Source organism: Propithecus coquereli, unplaced genomic scaffold (genome assembly GCF_000956105.1).
Source record: "Propithecus coquereli isolate 6110/MARCELLA unplaced genomic scaffold, Pcoq_1.0 Scaffold76, whole genome shotgun sequence".
NCBI lineage: Eukaryota > Metazoa > Chordata > Mammalia > Primates > Indriidae > Propithecus > Propithecus coquereli.
This window is the reverse complement of record NW_012153729.1, coordinates 950,271-964,580: the sequence shown is the minus strand read 5'-3', so window position 1 is coordinate 964,580 and position 14,310 is coordinate 950,271. Positions and strand designations below refer to the sequence as shown.

The following is a 14,310-nucleotide window of genomic DNA, read 5'->3' as shown; positions in this document are numbered from 1 at the left end:
GCACTGACAAAAAAAAAAAAATTTACAACAATATCAGATAATGTGCTTAGTTCCTGGAAAGTTATAAAAAGACATATGTAAAAAATCCTAAGCCACAAATACTTTTATACGAGCTAATACAAATCATGTTTTGTTAGGTACAGTATCTATGAGGTTGTTACAAAATAAACTTTTTGATAAGGCTTCTGTGGTAAATGAGCTCTCGCCATAGCAGAGTAGAATAGAAAAGCCATTTAAAACATTTTGCGATTCTGCTTTCAAGTAAGAGGTAAAGAAAGGGTATAGTCTGTTGCACGGTTGCATATACTTTGCAAGAATCCCTACCCCTTCCCCTTTTTTCCTGGTACCATCAAAATGGCTTGCTTTAAGGACAAATTCATCACTTACTATGGCAAGAAATACATAAACAAGCTTTCTAAATACAAACCAAAATCAAAGTAGTATATTACTATCAGTGATACTCACTGACTGAAAGCTTGTGCACAGTGGGTCCCAACATACTTTGATCCATCTGTAAATTTTTATCATTATTATCAACAGACTTGTATAAGTCACAAAAATCTCTTTATCAACCAAGAAAATACTGCCATATCATTAATGCTTTAAAAAACAATCAACATTCCATATGCTCTAGCATTTGAAATCAGACTGTTAGACCTGAATGTCACAGAGCAAACATATTAATTTAAATGCTAACTATACATTCAAGTACAGACATAAGAATGTTAGTGGTACAAACACTGTACTTCAAATGTTAATAATCACCTACCAGCCTAAGGCTAATACCTACTTGATGGTACTTGAAAAAGTCATAAAGTCCAACTTGTTTAAACTGTTCAGGTTTAGACTTATACTGCAATAATTTATACTTCTCTAGTACAATTTTATTAAGCCCTAACCTCGTACCGTAAAATAATGGCCATGTACTATATCATCTGCTTTATTTGGAACAAGAAGACACATAGACACCCACTCATAACCTCTCCCCTCCTGTTTACCAGACTGAAAAGCCACCCTGTATCCCATCATTTAAAAAAAAAATTGAATGCTTTTAGTAGAGCAGCACAACACAAGGATGGATCATCTGTGATTAATGGAAGTTAACATGCTGAAATGATGGGAAAGAGATAAAGCGACCAAGTCAGATTTCCAACTGAAAAAGACATGAGCACAATTGTTCTTGATTCCTCAGATAAAACTAAAAGAAATGAAAAGGTAACAGAGTGACTTTCTCTAGATTTATTAGGGAGTTTGTTACAAATGTTTGACTGGGCTTTACACACATGATTTCATGGATTCAAGCAAGAAATTAAGAGTTAACACTGATAGTTAGCCTTCTCATTACATACATAGAAATAACATTGCTACAAATTGCAATGGAGAGAATCTCGTTTCAAATGACTTGGTTTGGGGTTTTGTCTAAATGTGTCATTATATAATGAAAGCACCAATTTGAGGGTTTCTCAAATAGTGATTTTGAGTTTCAGGACATAACAGCATAACTTGGTAACTTTATTCTTCATTTAAATAAGGCATAACCAGATATGCGTAACTGATGCTGAAAATACATTTTATCAAAAGCATAAATACAAGTATTTGGGTACACATTGAAAGTTAAGATTCACCCATTCCTTCTTACAAAAAATTTTAAGAGCATATGATTTCTGTTGAATCTACACCAGTATTTCTAATCATTTCTGGTATTAAGGTGATCGTGATCCTATTTCCTTCTACTTTAAACAAACCACTGCCACCAACTGAGCAGAGATTTCCCTCGACAGCTCTAATCTGAGAGATCAGCCAGAGGACCTTCTCTAAGTACATGCCAACGCAACTTAAAAGAAAACAAGACAAAAATGAATGATATTTTTCATTTCGTATTGCCCTCTTTGGTTGCAGCTGCACTCCAGCTATGGAGTGCCCTTTCCAGATAATAAAATTGAAATGAAGATTTCTATGTAATGCGATATTTGGCAGAGAGCAACAATTCAGGTTATTAACAATTATGTTTAAGTGGCAGAGGCTGCCTTGAATTGTTTAGATCTTCAGAAAACATTTGACAAAACCCTTTCCCTATAAAAATTAATGTTTAAATTTGTGTTGTTCTTGATTTATAAGGCAACTCTGTAGACTAGAAATTTCTTCAAGGTCAACAGACACTTGTGTGATATTTCTTCAGAATTAAATGAGAAGGCATTCAGGTTTAAGAACAGAACGTAATATAGAAATAGGCACGTTTTATTCCAAATCCTAACCATAACGATTTAGAAAATCAAAACACGCCGAAGAACTTTAAATCTAAATTACTTTTTGAGAGACTAGGGGGAAGTTGGCATAGGGAAAATTATGAGCACCTTTTTAATTCAGTTCACTGAATTTCATCTCCCTCTTCATACAGTGGTATTTCAAAAGGATCCAGTTTTCATGATACAGGTATGACTCCTTCAAATGGTTTTGAAACACAGCATATAAAAGAATGCGGGCTAAAGCCTTCAGATTCAACCTTACAGTTCCATTAAATGTCTGAACAAGCTTAAGTTAAATATAAGTGTCACTGCCTCAAAATATATCCTAGATTTTATTTTAAAACAGTGTTGATTCTGAGACATCACACACATCAGGGAATAAAACTGCAAATGCCCAAAATAATACCATATCTATTTGGTTGGTGTTTTAACGGTTCTTGGTGGTTAGTCAAAATGGAGAAACTTAGCGATTTGTGCTTTGTCAGGCAATATTTATGGTTCAGAGATCTTAAATATAACTTCAATAAGACTAAATGTTCTCTTTCTGAAGGGATGTGACTTTAGCCTTCACTGGAGTTAAATGTCTGGCTATTCAATAAAACTATTTGCTCAATTTACACGTAGACTCTCCACGGAACAGTCCAAATGTGACTGTATACATATTCAGATATTCATTAGCACTGAAATTATGCTAACCTTGTAAATTTATAAACAATCTATTCTTTTTGGCAAGAAGCACTAGATGTGGAACTATTCAAACATGCACAGATTATACTATGTACACCTGCGTTATGATGTCAAGCTACAAATCTGTAGCTCATGTATTATCAAGGCATGAGAAAACACTGGAAGTTACATGGATATAATGATAGTGGAACTTCAAATGCAAGAAAAGTCAGGTATGTGAAGAACGATCCCTGGTTAGCTCACTGAAAAGCCCTGCTCTCATACCAGACAGCAAGGCAGAACAAGAACCACTGACTTGTAAAGGCTGGGTGATCCACAATGTTAACCAATCTTTTAAGGACTGATAAAATACCTGAGAACACAGTCAGCTATACAGTAAAGTGACAGATATCACAGTCTTAATCAAAATTTTCAGGAAAAGCAGAAAAGCTATCACTTTTCAAACTGTCACCAGCTTCATATATCTGTTTCTCTGATCCAATTTTAACACTACATATAACCTACAAGGCAGTACTTTTAGTACTGCAAACCAGCCATTCTGATGAGTTCACTATGAATGTATTTGCAATCATAAAGCTACTTCATGGATATGTTTTAATTTGATAAGCAGCGTGGGGAGGCCAGATCCTTAGGTGTGAACTAAAAAAAATCACTACTTATCCTCAGAAGCATCCTTAAAACATTTAAAATATACCTCAAAAAAGCTGGCTTTCCATAAACAATAATTATACAAACGTGTACATACTGTATCATTTAGAGACACACCAAGAATCAACAGGAATCTCAAATAATGCCTTCTTGAATAGTTTGGCAGGAAAATACAGCCCTTGGTAAGCTCCAAACAAACAAACAAACAAAATCCCACCAATGCCACAGTTTGGAGTTGATGGGAATGGACAGGAGAGCAAGAGAGATGTTTGCGACGATGCAACAATGCTTTTCTACAGGAAAGACCAAGATCAACTAGGACAGGACTTACAACACATGACATTCTGGAACAGGTAAGTTTATTTAGAACTTTAGTTCTGTTACCAAGTTGCTTGCAGTTTTTAGATGCTGCCATGGCCAGAATGTTTCACATATGGCACATTACATGATAAAGAAATGAAAAAGGCAAATTATATTCCACTCATCGCTTTTGATCAAAGCACTGTATATGGCATTTGTTTGCCTTCTGCTCCCCTGTACCACTTGTGAACTCTTGTCATCAGCATCAGACCAGAAATCTGTACGGAAACTTTAAAACGCTAACAGCATTACACCTTCAGAAACCATAGAAATTTAAAAACCAAACAACTGTTGTGTGTACAAGCAATTAAAAAAACGAAAGCTAAACCTGTGTAAATCTACAGAATGCCATTCCTTAGATCAAACTTTTTTCTAACAGCCCTTTCAAAACAGGAGGTCACCATAAAGCTAGGCAACAAGTGTCGCTGCTATGTGTAAGGCAGACAGACTTGTTTTAGAACCAAATATTCCCTACCTCATACCTATAAGTATTCAAGGACACCTTCTATACTTGGCACTATAGGAGAATTCAGTTTGAAAAGTGGAAGGCTTTAAAGCCTGAAATATACCTAGTCTGAGGTTGGCCAGGAAGTTATAACTCGACTTGAACGGAAGCCATAGTGAAACAGATCAAAGCCTGAATTTCAGCAAATCCTGGCGATTTGTTATTCAACAGCTTTCAGCCACAAACCAAAGGCAGCAGAAAAAAGACTAAGATTTTCAAGAAGTTAAACACAGAATCAAAATTTTTCTAATTCCTGTTGTAAACTATTTTAAAAAACAAAACAAACAGAAAACAATCGAAAAACAGAAAAAGATATTAAAATAGCAAGTCTTTTGTACATCACTGTAGCATAAGCTGCTTGAGGTTGTCATGAAGAATAGTATCCTTCACATCACGAAAAACAAGGCGGATGTTTTCTGTGTTGATAGCAGTGGTGAAGTGGTGGTATAGGGGCTTCTGCTGCTGGTCCCGGCGTTTGTTCCGGAAACATTCCACCAGGAATTTTTGGACGTCTCTTAAGCAGTGGGGATCCCCTTCAAATTCTAGGAAATAGTCTTTGATGCTCACAATTTGCACTTTCTCCTCAAGCAAGTCTGTCTTGTTTAAGAACAGAATTATGGAGACATTGCTGAAAACCCGGTTATTGACGATTGTTTCAAAAATGTTCAGGGATTCTGTAAGGCGATTGGTCAGTCGATCTTCCATAAGCACCTGGTCAAATTCACTTGAGGAAACAAGGAAAAGTATTGATGTCACACTGTCGAAACACTCAAACCAACGTTTCCTTTCTGACCTCTGACCACCTACATCAACCATTTTGAAAGGAACATTTTTAATTTCAAAGTCGTACTCATGAATGCCTTTGGTGGGTCTTCTGGCAAGCAGGATATCTTGTTGTGATGGAATGTAATCCTGGAAAAAAAAATTGTTTTATACTTAGTAATCAAGAAGTAATTATTAGAATTTTTAATGGACTACTAACTGCCCTAGTGAATGGATATACAAACAAAATGGTATTTTTAATGACAGTTTCTGATACATCAAAGCATCAATACTATTACCATTATTATTATAAAATGCCAAAATACATTAAAATGTTAGTTTACAAAGACTGGTTCAAAATTCACTGCAAGCGGCTAGCACACGCTGTTGTTTTCACAGTGGCAATACTATCCAAATTCAAGTCTTATCTACCAATTGTCCTCCTCCACCTCCACTGCTGTGTATCCGCCTTCCCAGTTCCAGGTTCTGTCCACTTCTCTCTAACCCATTCTAAGCATTCCTTTACTGTGCACCCACCCTCATGACTTACAGTTTCTATACTAGGTCACTCTATGCTATCCTTGCTGCTATATTACATGTGTGAAAAACACTTTCTCTATTCTAACTAATCACTGTGGACCTCTTGCTAGGTTTTGCTCCCAGGGTACAGTCTAAGCAGCTATGCTCCAGCTTTCTCATTTACTGACCCAAGAACTCACAACTAGTTATCTGCTCTGAGTGTTAGCACCTCTGCCTGTGAAATGGAGATGACCACACCTGGCCTACCTACCTCGAAGGGAGGGTATTGCAAAGGTCAAGTGTGATGTTCTCTGAACTCTTGATCGGTGAACTCTCAGACTGAACAAGTGGAAGCTCTGGTCATACGAGTCACCAGCTACCTGATGGTGTACTTCCTTATGCAGTGTAACTGGTTCTTCCTTCTCAGTCTAGTATTTTTCCAGAACTCTGACACAGATTTTTGGCAATATATGGAGATTTTAATGTTCATCATCAAGGTCAAAATATTTTAAAAATCAAGGCAGAATTTAAAACAATGCAGACTGGTATTCATGATGCTGCAATTTATGCCTGAGTAGTATAATAAGATTTTGAAATTTCAATACAATATGAATACTCACTCATCTCCTTAAAATGGTGCAACGGAATTAAGAATTTAAAAAAAAAGTAGGCCGTCCTTAGTTATTGGAAATCCACAGCCATTCATTAAATAACTCTAGGACTGTAATAAAAGTGTTAGCTTCCTCGTGTTTCCTTCTAGCTTTTGTTCACGTATCTACGCCTGCCTCCACATTTCTGCTTAATATTAATATTTTATCATGAACTAACTATTCCATATGCTGATACTGTCACATCTCATTTAAAAAAACTATAAAATATATCAAATGAATTAATGTGCTATAATTTACATTAACATTCCCCTTAAAGGTCACGTAGGTTGTTTCCAATTTTTTGCTGTAATTAACAGAAACACTCCGATTAAAATTCTCGTGCACATAATTTTTTTTATTTTGGATTATTTCTTGAGACTAAAATAGCCAGGAATAAGATTATGAGGTGAAAGATTATAAACTTTTTTTTTAACATTAAACATGACTTTCAAAAAGGTTACAAATATTTTAATGACCCCGAACACGTAATGCCCAGTTGCTTTCCAGAAGGTAGTACCAATTTACAGCCACATCTGTGCCAGCTACTTCCGAAATGTGCCACCCCTGAGCATTAAAAAAATGTTTAATTCCATAAAAATAAAAAGTTCTCTATTTTGTCTTTATTAAGAGCTAACACTCTAGATAGAACGCTAAAGGCTAATTCACATGAAGCCCGGGCCAATGCAATCCAGTGCTAAACGGTCTGGCAGACTGTGTTGATCAGGACACGCACACGCCAGCTGTGTGACTGGGCAAGTCCTTAAACCTCTCTGTGTCTCAATTTCCTCATTTGTAGAGATAACATTTATAGGGTTGCTAAGAGGACTAAATGAGAAGTGATCAAGTGAAGTCAGTAACAACTGTGTTTGGCATATTTGTGTCAGCTGTTGCCACTGCTGTTGCCACCACTGCCACCGCCGAAGGGAGGGCAGTCAAAGAAGGCTGGAATAGCCAGATACACTTCCATCGACTCTCTCGTTTTTCAGTGCTCACTGGTCATTTGCACTTGAGAATCTATTCACAATGGAACACAAACACACTCAGCAAGAAAGCTCGCCTTCTTCCTTACCTACTCCTCCAAGTCCCAACGGTGCGTTCTCCTTCCTGCTCCCTTCCCACCCCCCTCCAGCCTCTTTCAAGTCTTCAATCGCCTTGGACGCTTCTCTATCGTCTGCTATTTTGTATCAAATCCCACTGTTCCTTCTTTGAATCTTACATGTTTCCTTTTCTCCTATTCCCACTGCCCCCACTTTTTATCACCTTGGGCGTGGCTGCCATCTCTTCACTAGTTTCTTTGCCTTCACTGTGTCACATTTCTGGGATCCATCTCTGAGCCACTCTGTACCTCTCCCAGGCTAAACGAACCCTCTTGCGTCATGATTCCAGAACTTACAGTGGTGTTCCTCACTGCACCAGACCCAAACTCTGCTGACTGGCTTTCAGGGCCCTCCTTACATCTTGCTTTCTGGAATCAGACTCTGTTCTGCACTAGTTCAAGTTCACCGCAGTGCCTAGCATCAAGACCTGCACAAAGCTTCAGTCTTACTACCGTTACATGTTCATGCGTTTGCACAGCAGTGCAACTGCATGAACAATGCATAAAAACTCAAGCTACCACCTTCTAGAAATCTGTTTTTATAGGTTAGAGCCAACAACTTCACATATCCTTCATCAGACAGATGTGCCTTCTAAAACTAAACACATCCAGCTGTCTCCCATCTTGGTGGGACACATCTCTTTCCATATCTACGTCCAACCCATCCTTCAGGCCGTTCAGGTTCACTTACTCTTATGGGCTAGCTCCAACCTTTCTAGCCAAGACATCTCTCTCCAGTCTGAGAACTAATATTATCATCATTCAGTTGTCCTCCGCTTGTTTCATGTATGTTAGTTCTGTCTCCCTGACTAGACTGAGCTCCTTAAATGTAGGATCAAAGAACAGCTAACACTGAGCATTTACTACATTACTATAGCTTCGGGGTTTATTTCATATAAGTGTCCGACAACCCTACGAGATCAGTTCTCTTACTATGCCCATGTTAGGGATGAAGAAACTATGGTTTAGAGAAGCCTGAGGTCACACAGAGCCTGTCCGTGATGGAGCTGGGATGGGAGCCCAGGCCGTCTGGCTGCAGAGCCCACATCCTGGACACCTGTGCTATTCCAGCCCCACGGGATTACAGGGCTCGGCACTTGGCAGGGCTTCTGTGGCCCTGGTACTTCAGTAAGAAATGGAACAGCAAACACGATCCTGTGACTTGTCCCAGATATACAAAATGAATGACAAAAATACAGTACACCCAGGTTTCTTGTAATTTTTTTTTTGAGACAGAGTCTCACTCTGTTGCCTGGGATAGAGTGTCATGCCATCAGCCTAGCTCACAGCAACCTCAAACTCCTGGGCTCAAGCGATTCTTCTGCCTCAGCCTCCTGGGTAGCTGGGACTACAGGCATGCGTCACCATGCCCGGCTAATTTTTTCTATATATATTTTTAGTTGTCCAGCTAATTTCTTCCTATTTTTAGTAGAGACGGGGTCTCGCTCTTGCTCGGGCTGGTCTTGAACTCCTGACCTTGAGCGATCCTCCCGCCTTGGCCTCCCAGAGTGCTAGGATTAAAGGCGTGAGCCACTGTGCCCGGCTTATTTTATTTTATTTTTTTTTTATCTAAATAGAGAGCATCAGGTTTATTCTCCTTCCATTTGAAACTACATACTGATCACAGCACTTTTTTCTTCATATTCCAGATGTGGCCTTAGAATTGTTCTCAACAGAAGATTCCAAGCAACTACTACGAATTCACTGGGGTTGGCCTGGAGTCATTCATTCAAAGGCTGTTTGTTGAGTGCCTATTTTGTGCTAGGCATTGTCACCAGGCACCAGGAACTCTCAACTCTTCACAATCAAGAGAGGTCTTTGCACTTATGGAAATAGATGGGTAAAACCAAAGTAATTATCAACTGTATCATGTGCAATGAAGAAAGAAAGCAGGAGCTGATACTGAGAATAAGAGGAGACCTACTTTGAATGGTGTGCTCAAGGAAGGCCTATTTGAAAGGTAAATTGAGAAGGGCAGGTCAAGTCAGCACTGTCTGAATTGGAAAACAAGAAATAACTCTTAAAAAAATGAGTTTATCTACTAAGGCTTCTCTCCATTTGGCCTATACCTTTTTTTAAGGCTTACAATCTGACCACATGGAAAAGTGTTAATAAAATAGATCTTACTACAAAGCTTCACCGATGTGGACCCAATGAGTAAAAAACAAACTACAGAGACCTCAACTTACGAGGAACACTTGCGCCTAGGAAACTGACAGGAAAAAAACATATTGGCTTAAACGCAGAAAAACGCGATTTAGAAAAGAAACAGGAAAAATGTAAAAATTAATCTCCTAGGGCAAAAAAGAGTACTTTTTCACATGTCCGAGATACATTAGTTGCTACTTTTCTACTTGCAACAGGTTCATTTTGTGCTTTCCTTCAGCTATATTTTTAAAGTTAAAAACTTTGTAGAGTCATAAGACCACGATTTTAATGTGTATTCTTCAGAGCCAGCAGCTCTCAGCTGGTGCTACCGCTGGCTCTGGCTTCCAGGGTCTGCTGCAGGCAGAGCAGCTCCACTTGTCTGTTAAAATTTATAACAGAAATTTGCTTTACAAGGAGGCAAATGAAGCAACACTAAATTTAGTAAGTAACAAATGACCCTAGGGCAACGGCTTTCAAAAATTTTCTAAGCAGCAGAAACCTTTCTTCCAACAAACTCTTCTGCATTAAGTCCAATACGGAGGGAGAGCAGACAAGTAGGGCTACTCTGCCTGCAGCAGGCCCGGAAGCCAGAACCGGCCTAGCTCCAGCTGAGAGCTGCTGGCTCCGAGGAATACACCACAGGAAAATAATCAACTCTCTTTCCAAGGATGACTCCTTCTCCCACATCCTGGAGTCTCTTCAGCGGGCTTTCAGAATCTAGCCCTCCTACTCTGTAACTTCACACAAAGGGGACATGAACTGGAAAATGTCACTTGCTGAAAGGTCTGGAAATCAATCAACCCATTGTGTTCTATTTCTGCTTACAAAACCTCCCAAAAGACAATGAAGTATAATAGATAATGTGCAATCTCATTTCCAAACATAAACTTCTTTCTCTAAACAGTTTTACTTCCAGTGGATAGGGCGTTTCTCAAGGAAATGGCAGGGGGAGAAAAAAGGAGTGTTGCAGCTGAAAAATAAGAATTTTTTTCATTTTGAAAAAATAAAAAATCATTCAATATTCTTTGCTAGCCATTACTCTAAATAAAGCACGGCGAGTCAGAATACTGCCACTAGGAAAGAGAAAGAAGCAAATAGCTTAATATATAATCTTTCTAAATTTTTCCTAACAAGCTGCCCCCATATTCCAACACTGATATCCTGACTACTACTTTCAAATAGCAATAAACAAACATTCTGTTTAAAAACTTACTGGTTCTCCAAGTTTATCCAAGTTATCCAGGAAATATTTTACAGATTCACCCTAAAAACAAGAAGAAAATAAATAATTATTGGGGCTTAGAAACGGAAGATCTTGTTACAACAGTTTATATTATACTATCTGGTTGTATGCTTAATCCAAACATACTGTGTTTAGTCATCAACTTCAGACTGAACAGCTAACCTTCCTAAAAACGTATAAAACCTCTGCTGTGTCACAAAATGCCAAATCTGCAAAAGGCTGTTTGATTTCACAAATGCTTTACATAAGTGATAACCCAAGTGATCATTTATTTGTGGACCAGATTACATGCATGCTTTCTGATACAACTATGTATCCACAGAGAAGATGTAATTAGAAGTTGAAAACTGCTTTTGAGATAAACATAAATCTACGACTAAAATTTAAGATTCTTTTTGTCTATGTTTTGCATCTTAAGTTTACAGCAACAGCAGTTATCATCAGTGAAAAGAACAAACTGGAAATAAGGTGAGAATACCATACAAAATCTCCCAGTAACAGGCGTGTGCCTGGACAGAAACACCTTGCTTAGAAGATTTTGGACGGTGCCGCAGGCACGAAGAGTAACCTACCCTTTCTGAGCCCAGGTTTTTGCTAGACTTCCAAGCAATTTCAAACACCTAAATTGTATTAGAATACTTTCCTAAAATGAAAACACTTGACAAAAGGACACAGAGAAGGGGGCGACCACTTTGGGAAGGTAGGGGTCTGTGTTTGAGACTCCAGTCCTCCTCCCTGCGTTTTCACTTTCCGGCTGGATGTTACCACTGCTGCACTGCCCCCGGCGGAAGCTGCTTCCACAGGTTCCTGAAGACAGGGTTTCTTTAGTGTACAGGAGAATCACCTGAAGATCTCGTTAGACTGCAGGCTCTGGTTTACTAGGTGTGGAGTAGGGACCCAGTTTCTGCAACTCAGGGGGTATCCGGAACCACACTGAGTCACGAGGTTTGAAACCGGCAGTTTTCAAACTTTTGGGTCTCGAGACCCCTTTACATGTCTTAAAGTTCTTGAGGACCCCGAAAAGCTTTTATTTGGGTTATAGCTACTGATATTCACCATATTATAAAGTAAAGCTGAGAATCTTTACCAAACACTTTATTAAATCATTTTATAATATCAATAATAAGCCCATTCCATGTTAACATATTTTTGTATGGCTTAATGGAGACGACAGTAAGTCTCTCATCTGCTTCTGCATTTGAACTGCTACAACAGGTTATTTTGGCTGAAGTATATGAAGAAACTCCGGCCATACATAAAGGTGTACAGTTGACCCTTGAACAACATGGGTTTGAATGGCATGGGTCCGTTTTTACGTGGATTTTTTTCAATAAAGGTTATACCAAGTGTGCTTGCCTTTCCTGCCTCCCCTTCTACCTTCTCCCTTTCACATTCTGCCACTTCTGAGACAGCAAGACCAACCCCTCTTCTTTCTCATCCTCCTCAGCCTACTCAGTGTGAAAACGATGAGGAAGAAGACCTTTATGATGATCCACTTCCACTTAATGAATAATAAATACTTTCTCTTCCTTATGATTTTAATAATTTTCCCTCTAACTTGAAGAATACAGCCTACGACACACATAGCATGCAGAATACGTGTTAATCAGCTGTTATCGGAAAGGCTTCTCTGGTCAACAGCAGCAGGCGATTCATAGGTAAGTTTTTGGGGAGTCAAAAGTTATGGAGTTTCGACTTTGTGGGAGGTTGGTACCCCAACCCCTGTGTTGTTCAATGATCAACTGTAGTTGAAAAGGGGAAGAATATTTTAATAAGCTTTTCAGATCATTGTAAATATTCTTCATTACTACACCAAAATTCGACAAATGGTAGTTTCTTAAAGGTTAGTTCCCTGTGAAATTGGAAACCCTACTAATGAACTTTTTGTATTGTTATGTTAAAATTCATGGGTCTATCCTGTACCTTGAATGGATCTTTTACCCACCCATGATTCTCTAACATCAGACAGTAGTCATTTGGAACATACTAGGTCACTTAGTTATGCAGATTTTTCCAAATACTGGCATGTTTCATTATACAATACTTAAAAATCATATTCATCAGTAACACCTCAATCTTATCACACATCTTTAGTATTGGGAAGCTGTCAAACTCACAGTGGCAGGCAGATATAAATTTTCCTAAATTCTAATTTTCACTTGAAAGCTCAAATTTTATCACTGGCAACAAAAACTTTCAGTTATTTTCCTTGAAGTGATTAACTTCATTTATCTTTTAAAAAAGAGTCTTTCAAATACTCTAGTCTGAATAAGTTAGTTGTTCATGGTGTTCCATGAAAAATGTGGCTACTTCAGCTCACAAGGCACCAGCCACCCAAGTACTTTCCCTGGGGACAATCATCCTGCAGCAGGAGTAGTTTTAGTGTTTATCTCCCATGTCGTCACAGAGAATAGTAAAGAGATGTATGCTTAAGGGTGAAGATTTTCTTTTTTTTTTTTTTGAGATGGAGTCTCACTCTGTCATCTGGCCTAGAGAGCCGTGGCATCAGCCTAGCTCACAGCAACCTCCGACTTCTGGGCTCAAGCGATCCTCCTGCCTCAGCCTCCCAAGTAGCTGGGACTACAGGTGCACGCCACCATGCCCGGTGGTGTGCTAAGGATTACTAAAGCAGGGGTTAAACATTTTTAAGATGCCTGATACTCACCACCTTCTCTTTCCTACCTCCCATAGTTGAAACACTGAGTTTATTTATTAATAGTGAATCTAGATGAAGATAAACTAAGCCAAGATTGCGTAAGAGTGTTTTGCAGATGTTTCTATAATTAACTAAGGTGAAAACTCCGAGAGGCTCCACATCGTGGTGGCTAATGTTTATCATTTCAGGGACATGAGAGCAAAGGGGCTATATTTAAAAGAGAATATAAATCCCACATCCCAACGAACAAGTTCAACTGCACAAAAAATTATTTCAATTAGCATTATTTGTCTTAAATGATGGTCAGATAAGTGAAAGTTAAAGTAACCTTAAAATGAACACATTAAAATGTCTAAAGCAACAAACTCTTTGCCTCCTATAAAAGTAAATGCTTACACCCAAACCCACATTGTTTGTGAGGGTATAAAGCAATTAGTATTCTCATTTTAGCGACCTTGCAAATTCACACAAACATTTTGGAAAGTTATGCGTAGCATGCACCATAAAACTGTTAATGACCTTTGGCCAATTCTAAGAAACTGATTCAACATAAACAAAATAACACATACAAAAATATATTTACTCAGTGCTATCTTTTTTTTTTGAGACAAAGACTTGCTCTGTTGCCCCAGCAAGAGTGCAGTGGTGTCATCGTAGCTCACTGCAACCTGAAACTCCGGGACTCAAGCTATCCTCCTACTTTAGCCTCCAGAGTAGCTCAGACTACAGGAGTGTGTCACAATGCCCAGCTAATTTTTCTATTTTTAGTAGAGACTGGGTCTTGCTCTTG

General features: G+C 38.6%; 1 protein-coding gene across 1 annotated transcript in view; it reads right to left on the bottom strand.

Annotated features, from left to right (window-relative positions):
- Nucleotides 1-1,224: 1,224 nt before the first annotated feature.
- The window catches only part of GNA13 (guanine nucleotide binding protein (G protein), alpha 13), a 44,424-nt gene continuing 31,338 nt past the window's right edge, over nucleotides 1,225-14,310 (bottom strand). The window contains exons 3-4 of the mRNA XM_012662388.1: nucleotides 10,835-10,885; nucleotides 1,225-5,358 (exon numbers count right to left, since the gene is read on the bottom strand). Of these exons, the coding sequence (XP_012517842.1) occupies nucleotides 4,786-5,358; nucleotides 10,835-10,885 (624 nt within the window). The 3' untranslated portion in view covers nucleotides 1,225-4,785. The remainder of the gene's footprint in view (nucleotides 5,359-10,834; nucleotides 10,886-14,310) is intronic.